Raw genomic sequence first — 26,926 nt, 5'->3', positions numbered from 1 at the left:
TCGGTTTAAGCCAGGAAAAAAAGAAAACTTACCTTACACGTGACTGTTGCTGGACAAGGAAACATTTTTTCCCTCATACATAAGCATATACCTGAAAGTGCAATATCTCCTGGACATTGCATCAAGTACAAGAATTCCACACCTATGTCTTTCATAATTCAACGCGAATAAAAAATGGTAATTAAGTGATAAATTTATTCATCTATATTTATCTGGCATTCATTACTAATTATTTCCGAATACCTTGATGATGCATATTAGATACGTGTTCACAGACCTTGATTGCCATAGCTTCTACAGAGGAAGATGATTACCACATTTTCTTGTATAATATAAAATTTAACACCGTTTTTATAAAATTACGATTTATTTCTTGATGAACAATAGAATGTATACATATAACTCGTTTAATAACAATGTACATATATACATCTATTACGCGTTTCTCCACATTATTTTGAAAAAATAATATTTAATACTATAACATGTACGCCGTGGAAAATATTAAAAATATCTTCAGATATAAATTGTATAAAAATGCTTTAATAAATATATAGTTCACTTGCATTGATTCTTGTAGAGAGTTCAAATCATGTTTGAACAATCTGAGCAGATATATCTATATGTATATATATAAAAAAAATATAGCACTTTCAAAAAGTAGCTTTACATACAGATTACTGTTATGAACATACAAAATCTTAAAAATGTAGTTTCAATTTTACTGCTTCGTGGTTATAGGTATCAAATTCAACATTTAACTCAGTTTTTGTGGAATTTTTTGCTGGAATCAGCTGCCATATCATACAAACTTTGGCATGGTTTAAAAGTATCGCCGTAATGACTCTGGAATTCTTCCATCTTTCTCACTAAATTTCCGGCCCCATAATAATCTACCCAGCGGAAAGGTCCGCCAGTAAATGGAGGAAAACCTAATCCAAAAACAGCTCCTACATCACCCTCCAACTGTAAAAACATTTATTTTGTTGGTTATACATAAAAAAAATATTATAAGTGAAATTCGTCAGCTTGATATATTCGTAATGTTACTTACTGGATTAGCCAATATACTTTCTTCTAAACAAAGTACTGCTTCATTAACAAATCGAGTTACCATACGTAACTGACGATCTTCGTCAGATGTACTTCCTTTTGGTTCAAGTCTGTATTTCTTCAAAATATCTAATGCTCCAGGATTAAGATCTCTTTCCTTAACATTAGCTTCATATATGTATATACCTTTTCCAGACTTTCGGCCTAAAAATTATTGTATTTCTTTAAATGCGTTAGACAGTAACAATTATTATAACAGGGTTCAGTTCATTCACTTGATTTGTGTCATACTCATATAAAAGCATAGAAGATGTTTAACTGAACTTTTACAATTTTTTACTGGCGATTTGGAAGAACATATTGAGGATTTCTTCGTACATTTGTCCAAATACAACACAAATCACATGAACCAAGAATACATAAACTGAATAAATGAAAGTACCAAGGAAACCAGATTTGACCATATCACCCATTATGTTTACATCTCCACCTTTAAAGCGGTCACCTAACACCGTCACTAGATAATCACTTATATGAGCTCCAACGTCAACACCGACTTCATCTGATAGTGTTGCCGGCCCGACAGGAAATCCGAACTTTTTAGTCAATTTATCTAAGACCATTGGATCCACGCCTTCCTATTTTCATAATACATATTACATTTTATATTGTGCTTAATCTCACAATAAGTGATAGTATTACCTGCATCAATCTGATAGATTCAGATAACATAGCTGATAGAATCCTTGTGGTATAAAATCCAGGACCATCTCCAACAATAATAACTGTTTTACCTTGTTTCAAACCTACATCAACCGCAGTCTTAATAGTATCAGTCGATGTTCCTTTATGCGTTATTATTTCTAGTAGTTGCATTTTGTCTACCGGGGAGAAGTAGTGCATTCCAATCACCTGTAAATTAATACTCTACTAGATGAGATATTTACACATAACAACGCATATACTTGCCTTATCTGGACGTTTACTTCCAGCCGCTATTTCGGTAATGGGAAGAGCTGATGTGTTTGTTGCCACTACACAGTACTCTGGTGTACATGCTTCGATTTCTTTTATAACTTTGTGTTTAATTGCCATATCCTCAAATACAGCTTCAATTACTATATCCGCGTTCTTAAAAGATTTATAGTCTAAAGTAGTATCCAAATTAGCAAGATACTTATCTTTTTGAACACTAAATCATAAAAAAAATTATTTACAATGAAATTATGTTCAACAGAACGACATATAAATCTTATTTAAAGAAAAACTTGTTTGTGACTAACATTGAATATCTTTTCCTTTTTACACCATTATCTAAGCCCTTTTGTATTTGACCTAAGCCTCTATATAGACCTTTTTCGTTTGTATCTTTCAAAACTACATCATAGCCTTTATCTATGCTCACTTGGACAATACCTGCACCCATTAGACCAGCTCCAACAACTGCGAGTTTCCTAAAAATGCGTTGCAAATTAATATTTTTGTATACATAATTAATCATATTTATCATGATGTGTAGTATATCCACTTACTTCACAGCATTTTTAGGTGTACCAAAACGATTTTTTTTACACGCCGTCTGTCCAAAGAATACACTTACAAGACCCCTAGATTGAGGTGTAACTGCTAACTCACCGAAGGCTTTGGCTTCTGCATTATAACCAGCAGCTGGACCCTTATCCAAACCAGTACGTACTACTTCAAGAATCTTAAGTGGTGCAGGGTACAAGCCACCAGACATTTTCATCACTTGAGCTTTTGCTTTTTTAAATACTTGATCCTTAACGAAATTTAAAGAAAAAGCAAAATCCATGAGCTGATCAATCAGAGTTTTAGGTTTGCGATTGATTTTCAATTCTCCACTAGCAATATCTTTTGCAACCTTGATAGCTGTTTCTTCTAAGTATCTCATGGTACTGTAAATATTGTAAATATATACATTCATGTATAGCTTACATGTTTAGTAAATATAAATATTAAATTCATTGTCATACGTCTTACTTTTCTTCAGCTGGAGCAATTCCAGGTCCAAGACGATTTACTAACATATCTACAACTCCCATTTTTTTAGCCTTGTCTGCCTTGATATTTTTTCCAGTAAGTGCCATATCTAATGCATTGGGAATTGCAGTCAACTTAGGTAATCTTTGTGTGCCTCCTGCACCAGGTAACAGACCTAACATAACTTCTGGTAATGCTAAATTCGTTTTTGCATCATTAACAGCTAATCGATAATGACAGGCCAATGCAACCTATAATGATTAAATCAATTTTTAAACAGTTTGTAAGGAAAAAATATGTAAAAAAAGGTGAATATGCATGTGTAAAAATGTTTTAATTGAATTACCTCAAGACCTCCTCCTAAACAACTGCCCTGAATTGCAGCTACAATTGGTTTTTTACTCTTTTCTATATCATTTAAAATTTCTTGTCCCCCTACAGCTACTTTATAACCATCTTCGGCAGTCTTAAAATCCCGAATCATAGAAATATCTGCACCAGCAATAAAGCATCCTGGCTTTCCACTTATAAGGACCGCAGAATTTACAGAAGGATCATTTTCCACATTTCTCAAAATTGGTGTAATTTCTCCCATCACTTCAGCATTCAAGGTATTAACCTATATTCAAATGTCTTGTGAATCAACTCAGATATACCATAATTAGACATGTTTGATTTTCTATAGTCAATTGTTGTTATCTGTTGACACGATATAAATAGTTTACCTTGCTTCCTGGGGAGTCTATAGTAATCACAGCTACATTATCTACGACTCTGTACTTGAAATGTTTCGCATTTATACTTGCAAATGACCTTATAGTTTGGTGATATACTGAAAATAAAGTGTACAAAATGATGTGGCATTTTAACGTGGAAAGAATAAATTAAAGGTCCTGTTAGTTAGTAGATAAGTGATGCTAATTATGTAGTAGATATGCAATATTTGTATCCCGATCAAGTATATACTATAAAGACAAATGCATGTTAAAAATAATATAGAATTATACACTTTATTAAAACTTGCAGCTATTAAATGTAAATGATCTCGCTTAACGTGTACTTTCATTGTTATATCATACATAACTTGCAACAAAGTTATCTATTAAGTATCCGAGAACAAGGTTCAAATTGTGAACTTGTTAATATAACATATTTTTGAAAGTTTATAGTTACCTGTTCGCGTCACATAGCTCTTATTTATGAAGGAAAACTGTGCAACAGCACCCAACAATCTGTATTGCGACATTTTAATGCATTAGCCGCAAACCCGAACAAACAGTATTAAATTCTTCGCATGGAACCACACCATACGAACTGGAATCACGAACGAATGCGCATGTGCCAATGCGTGGATGTTGACCGATTGACAAAAATCTCAGTTTTCAAAGGACTTTGACCTTAAATGAATACATTTGGTTTATTCGACAATAATTTGGTTATTTTGTATTATCAGTATTCGATGATAAGTGATACCAGCTTGTGGAAAGTTTTCTTTAATATATAAAAGTATTCGGATCATCAATGCAAAATAATGATTTTATAATCAAGTCAAAGAATTGAATAGAATACATACACAGCATTTAAAATTATCACTCATTAGAACATACGAGTTATTATCTAAAATCTGATATCAATTGTTTAATTGTTTAAAAATGGAACAATCATTCGTGCATTCTTTTATATTAAAAATAAGAAACATAAACACTCTACATTTGTTGTGTAATCTTCTTTAAACAATCTATATTTATTTTTCATATTTATCAACGAATGGATGAAATAATCTTCATACTGACTGATACGAATTCAAGATTATCATTTCCAATGTTATGTTACCGATAATTAATGAATGTAGCGTTATTAGTAGGAATTGAATGAATTATATACTTCATTTATACTACAGTTAGTTAATTTGACTTTACGGCAGAGATGAAAATAGCGCTATTAAGTGGCATATTTATTGTACCATATATTAAATAGGATATCTGTAGAAATGTTAAGTTTATATTTTTGAAATGCTGAATTGATCTTGTACAATCACGACTCTGTATAAGAATATAGGAAAGGTTTATAAGTTTATCAGCTATTTCTTGTGTGGTGATTTAATCTTTTTGTTGGTACTCCCACTAAAATTTTATCGATCCCATTGCGGTCTGACAATAATACAACTTCACATCGTACACTTCATTGTTTTTCCTTCACACCTTTTATCTGTTTATCAGTTTCCTCGTCTTCCAAATTTTTTAATTTCTTCTATCTACCTAGGTTTAAGGTACGTAAAAATTGACAAATCTTCGTTGTGTTTGTATGAACATTGAATTGTAAATAATATTGCAAAAATTTTGATTTTACCTTGTAATGACATTACGTCGTTCAAGTATGTCATAAAAAGTGTAAAACAAGTAAATCCTCAAGAGACCATTGTCAAATTACTTTAATTACAAGAAATTGATAAAATTTCAAGAAAATATTGCATGTCAACGTTTAATACTTTCTTATTTGAAAGTTGCATATTTTTACGTAACTTAACCTTACATACCTTGTGTAGAATCATTAATAAAAATATACAGTTATAAATTCTATTTCTTACCTATAATTTTAAGATACTTGTGAAGTACTGTTTCCAGGTTTATAATTTAATTTTGTCTCCTAAAAATGTCGACTCCATGGGCAAAAATCCAACCGGTGGAAGGTCCAGTTAGTTTGTTAGAAATAACTTCGGAGCAGCTTGCAAACAGTTTGCAAGAAAAGTAAGCAACAGCTAATCATGATACCTGTGTTTATTGCCCGCAAGTAAAAGACAAATTGTTGTATTTTCACGAACAGAGAAATAAAGAAGTATCAGATAGAATCATTCGAAGACGTAAATATAGAGGAGCATGGGTTATTCGAGGCCACTGATACAGACAGTGATGAAGTAATTGCACACATGCTCCAAGATCAATTTAACAAAGAACATGACCGTATGATCAAACGCACAGAAGAGAAATTTAATCGAAATGCTAAAGGTAACATATCTTTTTGTATGGTATATATTAAAAAATTAAAGACCTCTTTTTAATTTTGCAGTTAATATTTCCTATACAAACTATCGAACATCTGTGTCAAATGATCGGGATGACAAAGGTAATACGGATATAGAGGATGCAACAAGGGACTTTGATCGATTCGTGGTAATTAGTAACTATAATTGCACCAATAGACAGAATAGTTGTCTATTTTTAGCATTGCACTATCGAGCTATTCCATTCTATATGTTAGTGTACACTGAGCTTATTTTATGCTATGAACTAAATATTTGGATTATATTTAATATTTTTTAGAGTATAGAAAAGGAGTATGCTTCGATTCCACGCTGTGGATACAAAAAGATGGGTGAAGGTTCGCAAATTGTAACGAAACACGACATGTTGATGTCTTCAAGAATAAACGCCTGCAGAGTTTTGCAATTCCCTCCTGGCATTCACACAGGCGACACAGGAGGATTTGATGTCAAATTAAACAACAAAGTGTTCAACAGTTTAAGAGCCCATAGTCATGCTCAGTGTTCTAAACAAAAAGCGAAAGCACGACCACATACAAAGTAGAACAATAACACGTTTCCTACATGTAAATATGTTATGGTAATATACTTCTATCCTAAGTATTATTATACACAGATTTCTATGCCATTATTTCTTGATTATAATTGAATCTGAATTACAACTGTTCAGTATTTCCTCCATATATGCAAAAACAAATTATCCACTTTCAAAAACGGAACCATGTCTAACTACAGAAAGGAAATTATTTTTGACTTCGAACATTTTATAAAGTGCTACAAAGATAACAGCGTCGTTTAATTGTAATAAAGAGCTTAAAAAATAAACTATTCTTTTTCTCTCGGTGCGCTCTTGTCTCCTTGTCACACCTGTGCAAGCGTACGCTCAAGGACGCATTTAAATACAGACTTCGGATCCATACAAACACTGAGGGTTGAAATGGAGCACAGCCAAGGTATTACACACGTCGTATTTCAGGCACGATATTAGAAGCACTTAGTTGCGATATTACACCACCGACGAAAACTCTCGCCGGTGAGATTATAAACGATAAGGTTTGATGGGATGGTGAACTGAAAATAAGACGATTAATAATAATACGAGTGGTTTATTCACAACCGTTACCATAAGATGAATCAGTGATAACTTTACATTTATTAAACGCTACGATCTATCACAATAAACTCTGTTTTCCCTCGATCACGCGAGGCTTGGTATAGAAATATATCTGAAACAACACGCGCTAACCTTCTACTAAAACATAAATCGTATTTTCGAGGTCCGGCGGGATTTGCCTGCCACGATAATATGCACATCTATGAGATACATCCCGTAATTATTGTACAGTAATTGTACATGTACATATATACAAGCTAGAAGTCGGTAGTGGGAAAGACGAATCGAATCTCCGCTCTGTGTACAGTTTTGCTGGATATGTTGTAAAGGCGTAAAGCTACAAACTACATATGTATTTGGTCCGATCCTTTCGTTAGCCCGATGCCGTTTCGAAAATAGTCTGTATCTCAAGCCGACCGTACGTGCGCAAGCGAATTACAATTAATTTCCTTTATCCTATTAGAACCATGTATACTGTTCAGGTTCGAAGACCGTAAGAAATGTTCAAGCTTGATCACAAATTAAGAGGTGTGACGTCTACATGTAGTCGTACAAATAGAAATTCATAGTACATATATACAGGATATCCTCTCCGCTTTGCCGCGTATAAATATTTCTTTCGCTTACAGTTTCCTCGAGGGAGAGAACAGTCATTCTCGTTTTTTCCTTTTTCCATCGTAAAATAGAAGCTACTAATACGTCGCATCCTTACAGCAATAATTCAATGTCACGCGTTTCGAACTCGTAAAAGGGCATCGAAGGTCACATGTAAATCAAACAAATAAAAAAACAAAACAAAAAATAAAACAAAAGAAGAGAGACGTTTCAGATAAGATTCCATAAAAACGTTACAAGCAAAGGAAACTCGGTTTAGGTGATAAAGTTTGATGGCTACCCTCGGCGTAGTATGGAAGTATTCTCCGTCGATTCATTAGGAATTCGTTCTTATTAAATAACCCTTTCTCCCTCTCTTCTCTAGTTTACGGCTAGCTAAAAATTAATGGTTTTATTTGTACTTAATGTCCTAAGAATTTATGGTTAACCGTCGCGCATCGATAGAGTACGGCTTTATTGCACCAACCGATTTCACTGTAGTCCGCCACGAGATATGACGTTTCCGAGAACGCTCGCTGCTGCGAATGGTAACCGCGGTAGAAAAATATATGTATGGAACGGTGCTAGTGACGAAATCGAAATTCAGGCGTACGTAATATTTCCGTGTTTCTCGTGCGTCGACCAACGTGTCCTCGCGGCACGGTGATACAGGAATGCGTGTGCGTCCCGCAATTTCGATGCGTTGTCGACGCTTTTTCGTCCGCGGCCGCGCTTACGTCGAGTCGAGCAGCGGGAACGGACAGAACGTTTCGTTCGCACCGACGAGAGAGGAGGAGAACTACGAAAACGAACGGAAAATAACCAACGTTCTCGAAATCCAGTTTCGCCCGTTACATTCGATTAAAAAGGAAAACAAGAAACTAAATCGCCCGACGCGCGTCGAGTAAGTACTATTGCTCCAACAATGAAATTTGTTCGTGCGCTTCACCGTCGGAAATACTGAACGTTTCCATCCTCTTCCCCGGTTGGATTATCTTTTTTTGTCATAGCTTCGTGTGCTTCACGCTGTCCGTCCAGTAATTCTGTATTGTCATCGCCTCCAACGAGTTTAGGAACGAGTCGTTGTCCAGGCTGTACATCTCCTCGGAGTTATCCTGCGAGAACGGGGAACAGTCAACGACAGGAGCCAAGACTTCGAATAATACTATACTGTCGCAAGGAATCGCAAGTTCTAAATACTCACACGAATAGTGGAATCGTCGATATAACCGGAACTATCGGGGTTGCTGCACTTATCGCTATTCAAGGTCTGCGGTGGATTCAGGTACCTACGCCTGCAAACGAGAACGCGTTACGATCCCTTCGAATGGAGAGCCAGCTTGAGCCTGCACCGGGATAATTACCTGTACATAATGAATCCGAGACTGCCCATTGTGCTGAGCAAGACAACGGTCGCGAGACAGCTTCCGGTAATGGCGGCGATGTCTACGTTGGACCTCGAGGTGCTCTCTTGCTTCGAGTTCTCGTCGTCGTTGTAATCGGGTGCATGGTCCCCTTGGACCTGATCCCTTTGAAAATCTTTGGGAAACGCGCTCCTGGCTCGGCTTAGACGCGTGGACTCGCTCACGCCAACTGGAACACCGAATTAGGTTCGATTTATCGCTTAACAAATGACCAGGGAGATCTCAGTTTTAAATATTCCGTAGCTCGACGTCTAAACTAATCTTCGGAACCTGAACGTTTCCCTTTAATCCTTCCATTAGCTACCGCTTAACTGTACCCGCGAACTAGTCATCGCGAGAAAACTCCGCGTCTCGAATCGGTGAAACGGGAATCGCAATAGAACGGAATCGGCCAGTAAATCACCTTCGAGGATCGATGCAGCCGTAGCAAAGAGCTGCGGCTCGACGAGCTCCTCGTCGATCTCGACGTCGTCGTCGGACCGGTTGAACGTCCTTATGCCGGAAGCACCGGCGGATGAAGCTAGGGACGCAGAAGAGGAGGCAGACAGCAACGCCGAGGATTTGGTCTTGTTCAGTACCAGCCTGATCCTAGACACCTCTTCCTGAAGAGGCAACACCGTTAGGTCCTCGACGATCTCCACGCTGCCGTTCCGGTTCCCGTTCTCCTCGATCCTCTCCTCTTGCTCGTACTTCGACCTAGCTGTCTTGTTCGACGTCAGGATCCAGGTGATCTTGCTGTCCTTCTTCGACACAGGATTTCGAGTCCTGTCCGGGCTAGGTGTCTTCGGGCCGGCTGTCTCCGGGCTGGTCGCGTTCCCGAAGTTCCTTCGGAAATCATCGGCGACGGGATCCGCGCTGGTCGCCGCCACGTTCCCGCGGCTTTCCGCTAGGCTGGAGATCGTCGTCGACGGCAGCTTGTCCAACAGCATGGCCGCGTTCGTCGCCGGATTGAAACCGATCGCCTTCGCCACGCGGAAGCTCGGCCGCGGCTCCACCGTTTCCGTGTCCACGGTAGGCACTTCTGGCGTCGGATCTGGACTAGGACGACTCTCGACGCGCGGCTCCGTCGTGCTCGACGGCACTGGGTTCCCTAGAATCACTGAGCATCGAGTGCTGCAGTTAGAAATCGGGCTAGAAAGGTACCGCCTTGAAAGATATTTAAAAGCTACCGTGATTCGGATCGCGAATGTGTTATCTGCTGGGGCAATTGAGGACTCTCGTGAAAATTTAAGTACGGTTGAGAGAGACTGAAACCGTGGTGGACATTGTACGTTTTACTTCGATCGCTATTATGAATCTTGCGTTTTATATAAAATATTCGATTATTGATTTCCAGTGCGCCTGTTTTTTTTTAGAACATTTTACTTTACGTCCACTCTGGGATCATCACGCAACTGGAATCAACTCCCACTCGATTGCTAAAATATCACGCTGCACGGGGGTTGCGATGTTTGTTAAATGCACCGTTCTCGAGGGTGGTCGCTCAGCTGAAAATAGACGTTTACCAGTTGATCCAGATGAAATCTCGAAAACATGCATCACGTTGTGACGTCGTGTGCGAAATCAATTATGCAAGGGCAATCCGTGCATTTTACAACGGAATAACCGCCTTGAAAAGAAGATTCTTAACGGTAGTTTTACAGAAGTCTACTAAAGTTCATTTAGATCTTAGAAATTAGATTTAGAAATCCAAACATTTACCAATGTTCCTAAAATTCTGAAAGATTCTTACCACTAGAACTACCAAGCATTGAATACGACTGATATACAACCCTACAAACATTCTAACAATAGACTACTTTCAGTTTCTTTAGACATTCGTCGCAGTATCCAAATGAGATTTATTTTCAAAATCATTTCGAATATTCAATGCTTTGAATCTATCAATAATTGCGAAAACCGGAACCAGTAATTTTGATTGCTACGTAATTCCAGCGTCAACACGTCCGCGGACAGTACAAATTTTAATAACCCGCAAAAACAGGAAAAATGCAAATATCGAGGGTCAGAGTGCACAATAATTTGAAAAAGTTCAGTGTACATAGAATTAAACTCATGGCAATGCAACTTATAAATTTCAATGTTATAGCATCCATGTAATTCTGCATCACAATGAAAATGAACGCTGCAGCATTCACGTCTGCGAACGTGTTGATCATTAAAATTCGCAAGAAGACTAACCGCGAGACGTGAATACGTAAGAAACGATACTCGCGAAACGCATTCGCAAAATCGAATCTCGAGAGGAGCCGTCAAGTTGTTTTCCAGCCGAGCGAGCCACCCCCTTTAAGGGGTTCGGGGGCTCGCGCATCGTTGTCCATCGCGCAGGAATCAAGGTCCCGGCTGCGGATCGAGAGAAACCGTGTCGAGGATCGCGGATTCCCGCCGCAGAGACCTTGATCCCGGAAAGAGGCGCCTCGTCTGCGATTTCACGCGTCCACGTTTCCCCCGAATTTCATCTGGACCGTGAACGCACGCCGGTGCCGCGCGTGAAAGGCGCGGAAACGCGGGAAGGCCGCCGTTGTCCTTGATTCCGAGGCGTTATTTAGAACGTACCGAGAAATTGAGCGGTAACCCAGAACCAGTGCATCCACCAGTGCAGCGTCATCGCGTCATCTGCGTGTACCTGGAACAGAAACGAGCGCGTTGCGCTGTTAGCCGCGTCGTTGAGTGATCGATTGCGCAACGGATGCACCCGAACGAACGATCGCGAACGAGGAACGCGCGATTCGGTGATTCACTGCGGGAATGCACGGGGTGTCAGATTATTTTCCTACTTCGCGAACGAAGATGATAATATCCCTTTCCCTGATTTCATACAGATGAAACTGTAAAATTTGATATTTAATGCTATACCTTGTACAACGCATCGATTTGAGAAATATTCAATTAAAATAGCTCTTTCCTCTGACGTACATGATTTCTCTTCCAGGTAGTCTACAAAATATCGTCTCTATCTCATCGGAAAGTGTTCAAATATTTCTACTGAAGAACTTCCCAGTGCAAAGGGATATAGTCCTGCGGTTCGATTTAACCCTTCGCGCTCGTTGGTCGGTAGAAATATGCATTTTCCGATGAGACGCAGACATCTGTTGAAGCTAACTTGTCGAGAGATCGCGAATGAGTTAAACGAAACTATTATATTTTGGTATTTTACGTATCGAAGTGTTACATGAAGCTCAATGTTAATCCTTAGAATATCACTGTATCAAGTCATCTGGGAAACTCTCATTCTCATTTTCTCAGTACCTTTCCGTCTGTTCAAATTTTTTCGAGTCTGCGTTCCTCCTTTGTTCTGGATGCTTCTAGATTTGAGAATATTATGAAGCAATTGTCACTAGCCCACGTGCTATTATTAGTGGTATTTCACACGTCTAGGTAAACTGAGAATCGCAGGCTCGAGAATCCACCGAACGAGTCCACCGGGCAGGCTGAGCGTATCGAAATTTTTAACTGTATCTCGCATCGGGCGCGATCTTTAACGGAAAAAAACCCAAAGAATGGTACGGTGTCACCGGTGGAGTGCGGAGTCATTGGCACAGTTTTAGACGATACGCGTTCGCGATATCCCGTTACGCGTACCTTTTTTCACGCGACTCTACTCCGAAACCAATAGCGAAACCGAGAAATGGAAATCACGGCGGGAGCGGCGCTCGTGAGTGCGCGCTGGCCCGCGGAAACTGGAGGAGAACGACTGCACCGCGATTAACATAGAAATCTCTAATCTATTCGCACTCTGTTACCAATTCGGATTTGGGACGCTATTAAGCTGGATGAAAATTCAGCAGACAACAAGATAAAAGCAACTTTTTCCAAGTTTCTCCTGTCGCATTTCTGTGGCTCGTGCGAATTCATAAACGCGTTCGCTGCGGCCGCGCATTACACATTTCGACGTGGCTTTAATCGATCAGACGTTAATCTCGATAATTGCATGCGAACAGGATTACTGAATTAGCCGTTGCGACCTGTTTGAAAAGTGTGTACCTGAAATGTGCCGTAAAAAGTTACAGCCGTTTTAGTAAACTCGTTATAACGCGAAACCTTGCCATTCCGTGACGAGTATACTCGTCATGACATAAACCTTGCCGTTCCTTCATAACTGCATTAACCAGTTCGCTGTTTTTACGAGTATACTCGTTTCAATGCAAAATCTCGCCGTTTCCTCGCGACGAGTATACTCGTCGTAAACCTTGCCATTCCTTCGCAACGAGTATACTCGTCGAAAACAGCTACCTGGTTGACGCAGCTGTTACACGAACATCGGACGAGAGTTGAAAACATCGAGGAAAACAGCTCGTCACTCGAGGATTGATAAGAAAGTCAATAAAAACGTTTCACTAGTCACGCTCACGTGTAAGAAACAAACAAATGTCGCTGATGGTTGCGATCGAGATATCGCACGTTCCTGGTCGCCCGATCCGCAAAGATCACGACCCAGAATCCGACGATATCGGCGGCCTTCGAGGGCCGCGGTGTCGAGGTCGAATTTCAGCCGTTCAAGTGAAGTCCAGCCGAAGGTCAACCTCCCGAGCGGTTTAATATGGAAAGTGAATGAAACGAGTTGCCGAGATGCGCTTACGCAACGGTCCCCATCAACCGTCGCCGTCTCGCGCCTTTCAGGAAACACGTTTTCCTTCTCCTCTCGGTTCTCGGGCTTTACGGGGCACCTCGGTCTACCTTCCAGGTGCATTAGCGACCCCCGTCGCACGAATTTCTGAACGTTTCGCTTTGCAGACGCCTCTCTGCGCGAAAACGGTGCCTCCGGTAGTAAACAATTCAGGGCGAAGAATGCTGATCTTAACGATTCAACGCGAAAGTTCAGCGTGAATACACTTGTTGGAAGGTTTCTGTGGTTGAATGCTTGAGGAAAGTACAGAATTTGCAAGCATTTAGAATCTCTCATGATTCAGGCGAATTTCTAATCTGTGCGAATACGGGGTTCGTCGTGACTGGAATGAACAGAGGAATAGTAAAGAAGAAAACTTCGATTTGTTGAAAGTAAATATGTGACTTACTCTTCGAAAAGAATTTAATTCCGACAGATACCGATTCAGATCTATTCCAGACAATGAGGAGACATCCGCTGAAGGTGTTTGCCGACGTGAAACCTAATCGTTACGACAAACGTTTGGTTTGTTCGATCGAATACCTTATGGAGGAAGCAAACTCCACGGTCTGGAGTCAAAGCGAGGCGAGTCATCATCGAACACACGTACCAAGGAACAATCAACGGCCGCGAATGAGGCCAGAACGTTATTCAGAGCAGCTTTTTTGGTCTGAAAACGATGTGGAACGAGGAACACGAGCGGCCGGACACACTGTTGCAGGATGTTAACTCGCGAATTATCCCCGATGACGACGTCGGTGGAACTCACGCGTTCCACGTTCCCGTGTGATTATCTATAGTTCTATTATCCGTGTGATTCATCGAGCCGTTTTATGTAACCAGCTCGGGATCGATCAGAGAGAAAAAAAAAACGAGAATTAACAAAGGGAACCGATAAAGAGTTTTCCGAGCAGATACGGACGCGTTCTAGCAGCTGGCTGCCATTTGAACGGTAATTTATTCGTCCCGATTACACGATTCCGCGGCCCGAATGTGTAATCCGTCGCTCGATTCTTCTTATTAATATTCGTATCGCGATTAATGTTGCTTATTGTGCGCTAAATTGCACCGAGGATTCAGTGGAGCACATAATCAACGAAGGAAAGAGAACAAAGAAGACTGTCGTCAGACGCAACCTCTTTATCTCATTCCTATAAACGTGTATCGATTAACACAATTACGCGAAGTAGATTTAATAATCTTCCTTAAGCTCGCCGCGACGCGTTCCTTTTGTGACTTATCTGTTACCGTTTATTAATATCTATCGCGGAAGAAAACGAAGGAAAAGAGGAGAATTCCCATTTTTATGGATTACCTCGAACAGATCAGTCGAACAAATCAGCTCGAAGGTTCCTCGTGGTAAACAAGAGCGGTACAATAGAAATAAGCTAAAGCTGATCCTTTCTTGCGACGCTGAAACGAAGCTGGAAAGTCTAAATAATGTCGGAGCAATACTTAAATAATCAATGTGAATAGGATCCAAATAATATCCAAAGATTGCATCTTTAGTGACTAATGGAATTTTTTAAGACCATCTTTTCCCGGTTCGAAGCGCAACGCGAATTATGCGAGGAGCGTAAGGATCGAGCTCGATCAGTCTCGATTCCGATTGACGTCACGATTCACGCCGCGGAGGGACCGCGGCGAGGCATTTACCAAGCGGAAAGGGAGCGGCGCGCGGCTCTGTTCCGGCATCTTGCAGCCGAGGCCGGACCAACGGCGGCGGGAAAATTGCGAAACGGAGTCGCGACGCGTCGCGCAACGTCCAGGTGCAACTGGTCACAGTCAAGGGAGCATGACCGGTCTGCGAATAACTGTACCAGATTTTTTCGCGTCCCTGACTCCCGCTTCTTTTCTTTTCCTCCCGTGACTTTTCTCTCGCCGAAGACGCGACGCGCGCGCCGACTTTCGACGCGGACCTCCGAGCCGCCATTTTGTCGGCCGTCGACTCGACCGCTCGTCAGATACGAAGAAGTCCATTGTAACTTGTATTTCCGTGGTTTTTTACGAGAAAGAAAACGAAAGATATATGACACATTCTTCTTAGGGCTGAGAATTTGAGAAATTCGATTTTGGGGAAACGTTGCGCACGCGTGTTCTTGTATAATTATCTAATATTCGTCGCACGACTTTCTACTGTCTCTTGAGAAACGGTACAACGACTACAGATTTTTTTTTAATGTACACTGTCTAAGTTGTGTCTGATTGTGTAATAAGATTATTAGTGGAGAGTGTAAATCTTTGTGTAATTCCTGTTTTAGAGCTGCCGCTTGAATCGAATGTAATTAAGAATTTAAAGCGGAGCCGTCGCGGGACGAAGAAGTTGCCCGGAGAACGGTCCACCGCTCCTAAAATTCCTTCTGGCGATGAGTCACGCTGAAACCGCGGATTGAGCAACCGATTAGTCACTGAAATATCCGATTTTCTGGATGACGAACAGACCGCGCGCGTTCGGTCGGCTATGGCTACACTTTATACCTCCGAAGGTTGATAACGACGTAGATAACTATTGAAGACTATGAGCTTCGTTACCTTGTCACAATTTCGCATTTCAGTTTCAATGTTGCGCACAGTTCCGTCTGTTGCTTTCTGCACAGGTAGTTCGTATAAAATACGAACACGGAACAAACGGTAAAACACCATGGACAAGTATGAATTCTATTAATCGTTCATTGTTCCATTACCGACAACAGTCTACTGATTACATAATCAATTACAGTCCAACGAGTGTTCAATATTCACAAGTCCGCCAGCTGCAGACAATGCACTTTCCAATGGCAGATTACGCAAATAAAAAGCAACGCGATTTCCTACGTATTTACGCAAATTCGACTTTCTATTAATTTGCAAGAACCTCTATTCTATTCATAAATTCTTTGTTCCTTCTATAAAAGACGAAGTTTTATTTAAAACACATCCTGAGTTATCTTCAAACTGTAGCTACCTTTAACAAATGAATGAGGTGACAGAATACATCTGTATCGTTGACAGGGACTCTCGAGGACTTCTGCTAGAAGTCTCCTACAGATTTCAGCTTTTTATTAATGGCTCATAAAATCTTCGAACTATTTATAGGAACCCAGTCAAGTATAAGCCCATGGCATCATTCTTATTCTTGCCACTATGTGTACCAAGAAAAGTGTTTTCAGAGCCTCGATGACATAGCGAACGTGAGTCATTGGGGAAAAGATCGGACCTGGGACCTCGAGGTAGCCAGAATTTCCCGGGGCTCCAGCATTGTCGTTTGAAAAGCAGACGGGGCACTCGGCACCCGTTTAGTTCGAGCTTTAAATCGATCCCCGAGTCGAGCACTCTGTCCACGTCCAGCGCCGATATTCCTGCGTGTCCACGTGACTAATGGACCATTGTCCTGGCACGGACACCGAGAGGCCTGAGAGCACGAAATCCACGAGGATCGGTCGCTTTCAGGGACCGGTCGCTGACATGTACCCGGCAGAATTTAATATACCCTGGGCACCGAGCTTTCGCCCTCCCTTCGCGAAATTTTTCAAAGGTCGGAGAACTCTTCGTCTAATCGATCGTTGTTGCAATCGCGGCAGCGCGGGTTCACGAATTCCTCTTTCCAACGATATTATTTCTGACGATGTCTGTTGTGCGCATCGACAAAGCATTAACATAGAATATTTGAACTTTGTAGGCTCCAATGTTGCACCAGTTATAATATTAAATATTTTAATGAATCCTAAAGAAACTACCCAAAAATTATTCGATCTTCCACACATCCAAGTTTTGCATTGAGAAGGAAAATAAAGATTGAAGAAATATTATAGCATTTCTCATTTTCGCTAGGAATACTATAAAAATTAGTTGCTGTTGCTGATAGGTTACAAAACAACTCGAAGGGTTAACCCTAATCGTACCACGATATGACTCTCAGTCACTTATGAGAATAAGAGAATGATTAAAATGTTATTGTTTTCATTTATAGTGGCCAAATTTTAACAGCCCAAAATCTTTTGGAAATGCAATATGAAATAATCAAAAAATTTCAGTAAAAAGTTCAAACGTGACTCAAAGTCATATCGTGGTCCGATTAGGGTTAAACAAAGTATCAATAAGATAAGTTAATATAATTTTAAACGAACACGGTGTAATTAATATAATTAAATCGAAGTGATTCTTAATAGCATATTAACAAAATTTTCTACATACGACTAATTTGTCTTCCTAAAATTGAATGGCTTAACTGGCAATAAGAGGGAAATAAAGAAGTAATATAGAGAAATCATTTTTGGAGGTGCAGGAAAATTGCGACACCTGTGCGAGAAGAGATTCGCGTGATGCGTGAAGATTCGAATAACAGGAAAATGGTGTTTCCACGGGAGAGCAGTAGGGAGAGCGTTATCGAGCAGATGTTAGCCTGCCTCGGCGCAAGGCAAACGACCATGAACCGATTAGCCCCAGAGCCTCTTTCTGTCGTTTGTTAACAGGCAATCCGGTCCGCGCGAGGCATAGGTTAATTTTAGCGATTGACACTACGGCCTCTAATTGCTCGTTAATCACGTTTCCCAATCGAGCTGCTGCCCCCGTTCAACCTTCCTCTGAACCTCTGCCCTTACTTCGCTCGGAGGCTGCATCCTACGCCAGCACTTCGAACTCTTCTCCCGCGAAGAAAGTTTATCCGAGGGAATTTTTCTTACATTCTGTAATCAACGTGGACTAACAATCTTTCTTGATTCCTTGTTTGATTGCCTTCAAGTTTTACGGAGAACTCTTTGAAACATGGACAAATGAGAGCAAAAGAAATATTCCTCTGTTGCCTTGAGTGTACTATCATGTTTCAAACACAAACTACCGAGTAGTTAAATGAATTGTCTGTAATTTCTCTGTAAAAACTCCAAGAGCGCATTCATCGAGACTTCGATTGATTCACAGTTTACGCATTGGTAAATCGATCTCTTTAATAATTTCTCCGAAAGATATCCGTTACCTTTTTAATCGTTGCACAAAAGTCAGGAATGGGTCATTCTGACTAGTAGTTTTAGTGTTGAACATCCTTCTCTTGTGAATTTTAGAAAACTGATAATACTGTATACCTGTACCTTGACCATTGAACTACAGATACTCATGGAAATTCAAGCTTCCAAGAACTGATTAATGAAAACATGAGTCAAATGGAAACCTGCTATCTTAATGCACGTTACTCGAGCCACGAAGAGTTAAATTCACGTTGTGCCTCGTTAAAATACTCGATCCACTCAGAATCTACTGAAATCGAATATTCGTGTTAGGTTCTACTTAGATTCTGCTCGAATTAGAGGTCATTCTAATTTAACCCCTTGACCTACAATGTCGCGTCAGTCTCGTGACGAAAATTTTAAACTGAATTTCAGAACTCCACGTGTTATTTATTTTTTAAATATAAATTATATATTACTTCTCTATTATCAATCCTTAACCTTCAGAGTAAACGTAGACGTAGAATAAGCAAGAGAATTTTTTCCTAATAAATGATTAACGATGAAGTAGTTGTATCGATCGCAGTCAACACATTGCTACTATAAAGACACTTAGCTACGCAATTTCGCTAATTACCACAGCATTGGAAAAATATAGAATATAATTCGAATTGATTATCTATTTGAAATATATTACATAACAACATATCTGAGTTTTTCTATGTATAGTGATATAAGTTGACCTCGGTGAAAATTGCCATCACAACTCAGTTTTCTGAAAATTAGCCGGTACGCGATGTGTTAAGAAATAAATCTTAGGGCAAAGGGGTAAGACTGTTCGACAATCTTATTTTAGTCCGTGGTCCAGAATTGCACAAAGGGGCCCAGTGGAGCAGACAAAGCCTGACACTCTCCTCTAGAAACGACGAAGACAAAGGCCCGAAAGGAAACAGCGAAGCCGGTTTTCACGCATTCTTCGGGATCGAATCGTGGGATGGCTCGAGAGCGTCGTCGTCTGCCGGGACCATTGTTGTTCTCCCGTGTCACGGATCCCTTATCTAAGCTTCCGGGTTCCCACTTCCGGAGAAAGGGGAGGCAGTGCTCGCAACAAGTGATCGTTAACGCGTTGCCGGTCATCTGGACCAGGATAAGGCAGCGGCCGCGTAAAGAACGCCGAACGATAGAGCGATTAGCGATAAGCGTTAACATTGCCATTTCAAGCGGCAAATATTCTAACGCGAACGCGTAACAACATGCAAGCCTAAACGCCGGATACTAAATATTGAACGACAAATATAGGAAAATAGAAAAACACGCGTCGCTCGGACACCAGAGTGCAGGAAATAAGAAGATTAATATTTTAGCTTTTGAAACTCTTACTGACATATTCAGAAGCTATAAAAAGAAGTGCTTTCTAACCTAGAAGAGACGAATCTTTGAATAATTAAAGATAACATTGTTTATTTCATAAAAATTTCGAAAAATCGGGAAATAAAGAATCGACTTCACCGACTTCTGAACGACTCGTATAATCAGCATGAATTATCGTAATGTAACGATCAAATGATAATTAAATTATTATAACGTGATAATGTATATTCTACGAGTTTAAGATTCAATATTGAACGCGTAAGTTTATACAATTTATATTAATATAATGTATACTATTAGAAGATTCCATGTAAAGTGATAGGAATCGTAAGAAGTCACGAGTTTTTACTCGTTTCCCGCCGTTCCATCGCCACTCGCTTCGCCGATCTCCACCGCGGATCGCGTGCATGTAGGTCACGATTGCACTCTGCAAAGGGAAGTTCCGTTTCTTCGAAACTCGGTGGCTAATCGCGAGGCGCGACGCTCGCGCCGGAAACCGCTCGAAGAAAGTTGCCGGCTGATCATTGGGATCGCGATACACTTCTACGGTTCGCGGAATCGTTACGGACGGCTGAGACGTTCAATTAATATTTTCCGCTTGTCCACGTTTCTTTTCATCGTCGAACGATTACCGCGCGATATACTATTATCGATTTTACCTGATCCCGGCATTCAATGCGGTTTCCTACCGCCATTAATTCCAGGGAAACTCTTCGCGGTATCGTACCGTCGATTTCACTTATATCGTATTCCCCATCCGATCCTCGCAGATTTATTTCCTCGAGCTCCTATGATCTCTCCTCTTTCTCCTGTTATCTCGTTTTTATTAATTTCAGCTTAATTGCTTCAATTAACGGGTAGCTGTAACGTCGTAAACCGATACATCGGTCCGCCGTTTGATTCACATGGTAACGGCGTCGAGGTTTATGTACCAATTTGCTAACAGGATAATAATACCATTAAACAATAATTACGATCCCGTGGTCGTAATTGTTTTCATTTATAACAAGTAGACTGCCCGGCGAAACTGTCTAATTGCATGAAAATTTCGTTGGCCGACAATCAGGCGTAACAGGATGTTATCGCGTGAATGTTTAAACGGTCGCCGTTCAACAATAGCGTCTGTTCCGCGAGGAACGAACGCTCGAAATCAAATTAACGCGAGCCGACTCGAGAATCGGAATTTCCGTCTACGTCCGCCGAACCAGTGTCAACTCGTTGCACCAGGTTCAGAGGTCGACGACCGCGTCCCCGTCGAATTCGTAGTCTGGTTCGACAACGACGCCGTTTCCCCTTATCTTTCCCGATGGAAACGCGATCGTTTTTCCGACGCCGGACGGGGAGAAAAGTGACAACCGCGGCCCGTTTCGATTACCAGATTGCATAATACCGTATAAGCTCGCTCTAGCCGGCCCGTCGATCGAGCGGAACTGGTTTCGCGCCGCTGAACTCCGATTGACACGAAATTAAATGCATAAGGTCTCGCTGCGCGAAAAAATATCGGCCAGCCGTGTGTACGCGCCGCGCGCGATAGCCTCCTTTGAGACACTTGCCAAAATTAATACTGCCAATGTCGACGGGCACGGCTCCGAATCGTTTGGATCCTTTGTCGAGTGAGGCGACATTGGAATTTTTGGTCGTGCAGCCTTTGCTGGCGAATAGTTTTCATATTTCTTAACTTTCGACCTCTTCGATTTTTAACTCTTTAGTTTTCAACCTCTTTGTTTTCCAGTTTTTTACTTTTCAAATTTTTTAATTCCTAACTTTTCAATTTTTTCGGCTTCGAACCTTTTACATTCATGGCTTTCTAGTTTTTAGCTTTTTAGTTTTTCTTATTTTTAAAATTCAAAGGAACTTTCTAATGAAGAAATTTTGTAAATTTTTAACTTTTGAATTTGTAATCTTTTCTGCTGGCAATCGCAATTCTTAGGAATATTTTATTCCAATCGGTGCCGTAAGTTTCCGATGAAATGTTTACTGTTCCCGTGTCAGACACGAAGAATACTACTCCAATATTAGACGCAATTACTATTCCAATAATAGACAATGGAATTTCCTGCAACTCCAATTCTTATCTGTAATAGTTTCAATAACGGCCTTGTTAAAAAAAAAAGAAAACAAATATTATGCACGACTAGCAAGATATTATGCACGCACAACCCGCCAACCGATTACATTGATTATATGGAGATTAGTAACTTCTCTATTAGTAATTTCAGCCATGACTTGGTGAAAATCGTTACAAAGCCGTTATAGTTCTTGTATCTAATCCGACAGCGCATTATTTCACCGGTAAGAAAGAAATTCGTCGGCGTTTCGCTCGAACATCATCCCGTAACGAGCGAACGATAAGCATCTTGGCAGCTGGTAGGGGGAATCGTGAGAATCTCGGTCACGGAAGCGAGGAAACTAGGTAAATCGCGATGGGAGCAAGCTTCGCGGGATTGTTAAACTGTCGACCGGCTGAATTTTTCATTGTGAATACTGATCCGGAGAAATTATTCATTATTCACCGGTGTTGAGCCTGCATCGCTACGTAAACGCGAGAAACGGAAGCAAACAAATCCAAATCGACTCGAAATCCTTCGGACGAAGGCCAAAAATGAATGTTGCGTTTATAATAAATATTACAACCATGGAGATTAACGGTGTAATATAATAATGGAATAACGATATTTTCGATATTTCGCGAGGAAACGTTAAGAACTCCAAGATTCTACATTTCGGCCCGGTTCTACTTGTCCTAAATGAACTCCCTGATCGAAACCGATCACCGAGAATTCGTTGTTTCGAAACTCCGAACTGATCGACTCACCTTTCGAAACCCGCCACCCAAGAAAATTCATTTCACTTTCGCGGCGTTTCTCTAAAAATCGTCCCGCTTCACTAACCGGCCGATTTCTTTCCTGGATTCGCGCTTCATGCTTTCACTCGGGAAGCGGCCGGATTTTTTATTTCTTCCTTTTCCCTTGGCGAGTCGAGTAAAATTCGGTGCTCGCGTTAAGAAGAAAGGAATGCGTGTGATTCACTGGTCGCTGGTCAGTCCGCTTCGAACACGCTGATACGTGTTTGCGCGATTAATTTGAATTTCATATTGAAACTCAACCATCTCTCCGATCCGTTCGTAATTATTTTCGTTCTTCCTGGTTTCGTTTAATCCGGATTTATTTCGATTGAACGACGTGTAACCGAGCGAAGATTAACATCATCGCCGATCTAGTCTTAATTGAAATAAATGAATTTCCTGGGATTTTTCTCGGAAGTTCGTTCGCTGTGAGATTTCATATTACAACGACATAAAAATTCAACTGAAATACTGTGCAATTAGATTGATTATATGAATTAAATGACTGTGCTGTAACTGTACAAGCCTAACGCCGGTTAATCTCCGATTAATGAAACGTAAAAAGTATAAATAAGAAAGGCACGCGTACGATCGCGATCTCGCGGTAGGAATCTAAAGGCGACTCAGTTTCGATTCGTCCCCGGATTAACGACAAGGATGGAGCATCGATCGGGCCGGTTGAAAGTCTTCAACGTAGAGCGATCAAACCATCTGCGCGCCTCTAACTCGATAAATCGTAATTCCGAATTGGAGCGGCGTGCCTGAATTAATCCAATTGTCTCGCTGTATCTGTAACGAGATTCGAGTATCCAATGATGAACGCGGACGTGATCGAATTGACGCGATCATCCGGGGACAATTGGTAGGATCGAGATCTTGGACAACGATCCCGGGCATTTCAATTTGAAAAAAGTACAGAAGAAATTATTCTATTAAGTGTAATAGTTTTAATTCCGATATTTAATCAATTTAAAAATTATTATAATTCCATTTTCATTCTGTTATAACTTTACATGTACGTATATTAAGATTAATAATTTTTCTATCGATTTAAAGTTTAAATAGCTTAATATTCAGAAATGAAAATAACAACGAGCCACGTTTCATTCGTGAACGAGGCGTTAATAATTGAACACTTAACATCGCTATCGTTGAAGGGTCTGAAATTAATGCGCGTCCTGAAAAATTCACGAGTCAATTAGTCGCCTGACATGGACGAAATTATCGCTTCGAGATTGCTCGTGTCATTTGTCGACATATTCGAAATAGAGCCACAATTTTCGAGTGAACTTCGTTCCCAGTTCATCGGTGCTTATCGTAGCGATGGTTTTATCTAATCTCATCGATTTCCACGGAACGCGGTGATCATTACCAAACTTCTATGGTCGAGGAATTTTGTATACACAATGATTCGTAGTTAAACATTGCGAAACCATCCGATGACAGGAGATCAATGAGAAAATCCAAAGATACCCGAGTTATCGAGCTGTTTGTACGCGCCATCTTGTCGCATCGGGGACCCAAAATGGCCGCCGCTTCTACGCGCGAAAAGTCTCAAGTTACGTGAACCCATCGTGCTATCGCGATCATTTAATTTATTTCTTAGCTTCCTAAACAAACCGTGACAATAGGAAAGCGCTCGGAGTACTTATAGCTGGCGGTTTATCTTCCCGTTTCAATTGCACAGCTCGACTTCAAGTACACAAAAGCTCAACGATCAATTCGCAATTCCCTCCTCGTAGAAAACCAACTTTCACGAACAAAAGATCCAATGATCATCGAGCGGCGGCTGAATCGTCGATACTCTATTTCCAGCGAAAGACCAGTGAAATCTGACTCGAACAATCGCCAGGAAGCGGCCAGTAACGAACTCCGACGTAACGCCGACGCTATAATTACGATCGCCGTTAACAATTACCGCAACGGGGGTCCGCGACGCGGTCCGATGTTTCACTCGGACCCCGGGGAGGAATGGGGATCCCAGATTTCGCTTCTCAGATTATCCAACGCGCGCTCATTTGTGCCTTGATGCCAGACGGACGTTATGCCCGATCCACACTGCCATTTGCGAACTATGTTCTCTGATAATGTGGACATTACTGTTAATAGTGAACAATGTTCATTTGCTACAACAAAGAATCTGGTCGCGAATTTGAAGGGCACTCAATTCTAGCTAATGCAAACGACAGTTCTTTTCAATACATTCTTCTGAAGACGTGTATGTGGCGGTTCACGGACTATTTGAGGATGCTTCTGCCTACTGTGGACTGAGCGTAACACGTTCTAACACGTTTGTAGTGAATTTGGAGATTACTGTGATATCAAACTTCAATATCCGAAAGTTTCTAACTTCGAAGTGTTAATATCTGAAACTTCTAACTTCAAAGTATCAGTATCTAGAACTTTTATCTTCAAAGTGTCAATATTTAAAACTTCCAACTTTGTAGTATCAATATTTAAAACTTCCAACTTTGTAGTATCAATATTTAAAACTTCCAATTTTGTAGTATCAATATTTAAAACTTCCAACTTTGTAGTATCAATATTTAAAACTTCCAACTTTGTAGTATCAATATTTAAAACTTCCAACTTTGTAGTATCAATATTTAAAACTTCCAACTTTGTAGTATCAATATTTAAAACTTCCAACTTTGTAGTATCAATATTTAAAACTTCCAACTTTGTAGTATCAATATTTAAAACTTCCAACTTTGCAGTATCAATACCTACAAACTTCCAGCTTCAAAATATCAATATCTAAAAACAGCAAGGTATCAATATCAAGGAACTGCTAACTTCGAGGTATCAATATCAACAAACTTCTACCTTCGTGGTATCAGTATCAAGGATCTTCTATCTTCAAAATATCAATATCTAAAACTCCTAACTTCACGGTATCGATATCTAAAAACTCCGACTCCGAACTATCAATACCCAAAAGCTCCTACCTTTGAGGTATCAATATCGAGAAACGTCTAACTCCAAGGTATCGATATCCAACACAAAGATTCGAGAATTGCAGGTAACACGACCGACAGATCATTCTCGGACACTTTCACGAGCGTGTAACAGCTCGCAAACTATTCTTCTGCCCAGTGTGGAGCCGGCATTACGAGCTGCCCGCCCGGGCGAGGCCTCGTTGAAAGTCAGCCGGCGATCGAAGGGTGGATAACAGCGTTTCGTCGTTCGCGTGGTACGCGCGACGGAAGACAAACAGCGCGAACAGCGCGCGGACAACGGGACGCGCCGAGGAAACAATTAACGCGGCGCGAGCGTGGGTCTCGTTAGCGGCAGGCCAGACGATTCGTTATTGCGGCGACCAATTATCACCGGCGGCGCAGCGCGACCTCGACTCGCTCGGTCCACTTCAACGGACAAAGTTAAATTTGTTTTTAATTGCGGCCTGTTATCGTTGACCGATGGCAAAACGCCGCTGAGGGCCGGTCTTTCCGCTCGATCGTTCTTTTCCCGCGCAAGCTCCCGCTTCATTTCCGCGGCGGAGAATCGCGAGGGAAAGCGAACGGAATACACGGAACGAAATTCGGTTAGCGAGCCTGCGTCTCGCGACTAACTCGATTTGAATTTGCAGCAACAGAGATTTTTAATTATTCAATAGGAACTTCAATAATGTGTAACGTTATAATGTTTACTTTGTGTTTAGATAAGAAATATTTGATTCGTCCTTGTTTTAGAGTATCTTGATTCAATGACGATAGTCAAGTGAGAATTTTCGAATGACCGTTAAGCTAGACGCGATGCAAGAGTGCGATCGCAAGGGATGCTGAACACATTCGATCGCTTTAACGCGATGACGCGTAATGAAGTCGATAACAGCGGTAATAACAGTAACATTCAATTTTCGTGCATCGGTATCCACGAGAAGCAAATTACCGTTAATCCCGAGAACCGCTAACGACTGGTTTGGTTTATCGAGCGTAGACGAATAAATTGTAAGGTGC

At 40.8% G+C, this 26,926-nt stretch overlaps 3 protein-coding genes across 10 annotated transcripts in view; 1 reads left to right on the top strand and 2 right to left on the bottom strand.

The window, feature by feature from the left end:
* Window positions 1-409: 409 nt before the first annotated feature.
* Mtpalpha (monolysocardiolipin acyltransferase Mtpalpha) lies at window positions 410-5,034 on the bottom strand. The gene is made up of 12 exons (XM_076367454.1): window positions 5,018-5,034; window positions 4,228-4,451; window positions 3,780-3,886; window positions 3,401-3,673; window positions 3,055-3,305; window positions 2,586-2,969; window positions 2,337-2,507; window positions 2,023-2,245; window positions 1,756-1,965; window positions 1,496-1,691; window positions 1,055-1,257; window positions 410-966 (listed from the first exon to the last, which is right to left on the bottom strand). The coding sequence occupies exons 2-12, from the start codon at window positions 4,298-4,300 to the stop codon at window positions 763-765; spliced, it is 2,295 nt and encodes a 764-aa protein (XP_076223569.1). The 5' UTR covers window positions 4,301-4,451; window positions 5,018-5,034; the 3' UTR covers window positions 410-762.
* Window positions 5,035-5,158: 124 nt separating this feature from the next.
* Window positions 5,159-6,935, top strand: LOC116435161 (serine/threonine-protein kinase RIO3). Of its 2 annotated transcripts, none has more exons than XM_031994436.2 (5): window positions 5,159-5,323; window positions 5,679-5,801; window positions 5,878-6,059; window positions 6,121-6,224; window positions 6,375-6,935. In XM_031994436.2, exons 2-5 carry the CDS (start codon window positions 5,707-5,709, stop codon window positions 6,636-6,638), a joined length of 645 nt encoding a protein of 214 aa, XP_031850296.1. In that variant the 5' UTR covers window positions 5,159-5,323; window positions 5,679-5,706; the 3' UTR covers window positions 6,639-6,935. The 2 variants fall into 2 exon arrangements, with proteins under 2 accessions (XP_031850296.1, XP_031850297.1); XM_031994437.2 differs by having other exon boundaries at window positions 5,180-5,323; window positions 5,667-5,801.
* Window positions 6,936-7,180: 245 nt separating this feature from the next.
* Window positions 7,181-26,926, bottom strand: part of LOC116435159 (uncharacterized) — a 30,204-nt gene continuing 10,458 nt past the window's right edge. The window contains exons 1-7 of one of the 7 annotated variants that reach the window (XM_031994434.2): window positions 14,443-14,605; window positions 14,242-14,334; window positions 11,783-11,852; window positions 9,630-10,325; window positions 9,167-9,395; window positions 9,007-9,097; window positions 7,181-8,917 (exon numbers count right to left, since the gene is read on the bottom strand). In XM_031994434.2, coding sequence (XP_031850294.1) covers window positions 8,807-8,917; window positions 9,007-9,097; window positions 9,167-9,395; window positions 9,630-10,325; window positions 11,783-11,834 — 1,179 coding nt within the window. In that variant the 5' untranslated portion in view covers window positions 11,835-11,852; window positions 14,242-14,334; window positions 14,443-14,605 and the 3' untranslated portion in view covers window positions 7,181-8,806. Of the gene's footprint in view, window positions 8,918-9,006; window positions 9,098-9,166; window positions 9,396-9,629; window positions 10,326-11,782; window positions 11,853-13,577; window positions 14,176-14,241; window positions 14,335-14,375; window positions 14,609-16,776; window positions 16,831-25,915; window positions 26,238-26,926 lie in introns of those variants that run through there. The other 6 variants (XM_031994427.2, XM_076367455.1, XM_031994433.2 and 3 more) reach the window with 6 other exon arrangements.

This window comes from Nomia melanderi, chromosome 4, assembly GCF_051020985.1.
Source record: "Nomia melanderi isolate GNS246 chromosome 4, iyNomMela1, whole genome shotgun sequence".
Classification (NCBI taxonomy): domain Eukaryota; kingdom Metazoa; phylum Arthropoda; class Insecta; order Hymenoptera; family Halictidae; genus Nomia; species Nomia melanderi.
The sequence above is the reverse complement of the archived record's forward strand: the minus strand, read 5'-3'. Positions and strand labels throughout refer to the sequence as shown.

Excerpts from the sequence above, each read along its gene's own strand:
- Mtpalpha (XM_076367454.1), bottom strand. The coding sequence starts at position 4,300 with ATGTCGCAATACAGATTGTTGGGTGCTGTTGCACAGTTTTCCTTCATA. Across the intron at positions 3,306-3,400 it reads GTTTAGGAGGAGGTCTTGAG|GTTGCATTGGCCTGTCATTA; the intron begins GTAATTCAATTA and ends TAATCATTATAG. Across the intron at positions 1,692-1,755 it reads AATCTATCAGATTGATGCAG|GAAGGCGTGGATCCAATGGT; the intron begins GTAATACTATCA and ends TTATGAAAATAG.
- LOC116435161 (XM_031994436.2), top strand. The coding sequence starts at position 5,707 with ATGTCGACTCCATGGGCAAAAATCCAACCGGTGGAAGGTCCAGTTAGT. Across the intron at positions 5,802-5,877 it reads GCAAACAGTTTGCAAGAAAA|AGAAATAAAGAAGTATCAGA; the intron begins GTAAGCAACAGC and ends TTTCACGAACAG. Across the intron at positions 6,060-6,120 it reads ATTTAATCGAAATGCTAAAG|TTAATATTTCCTATACAAAC; the intron begins GTAACATATCTT and ends TTAATTTTGCAG.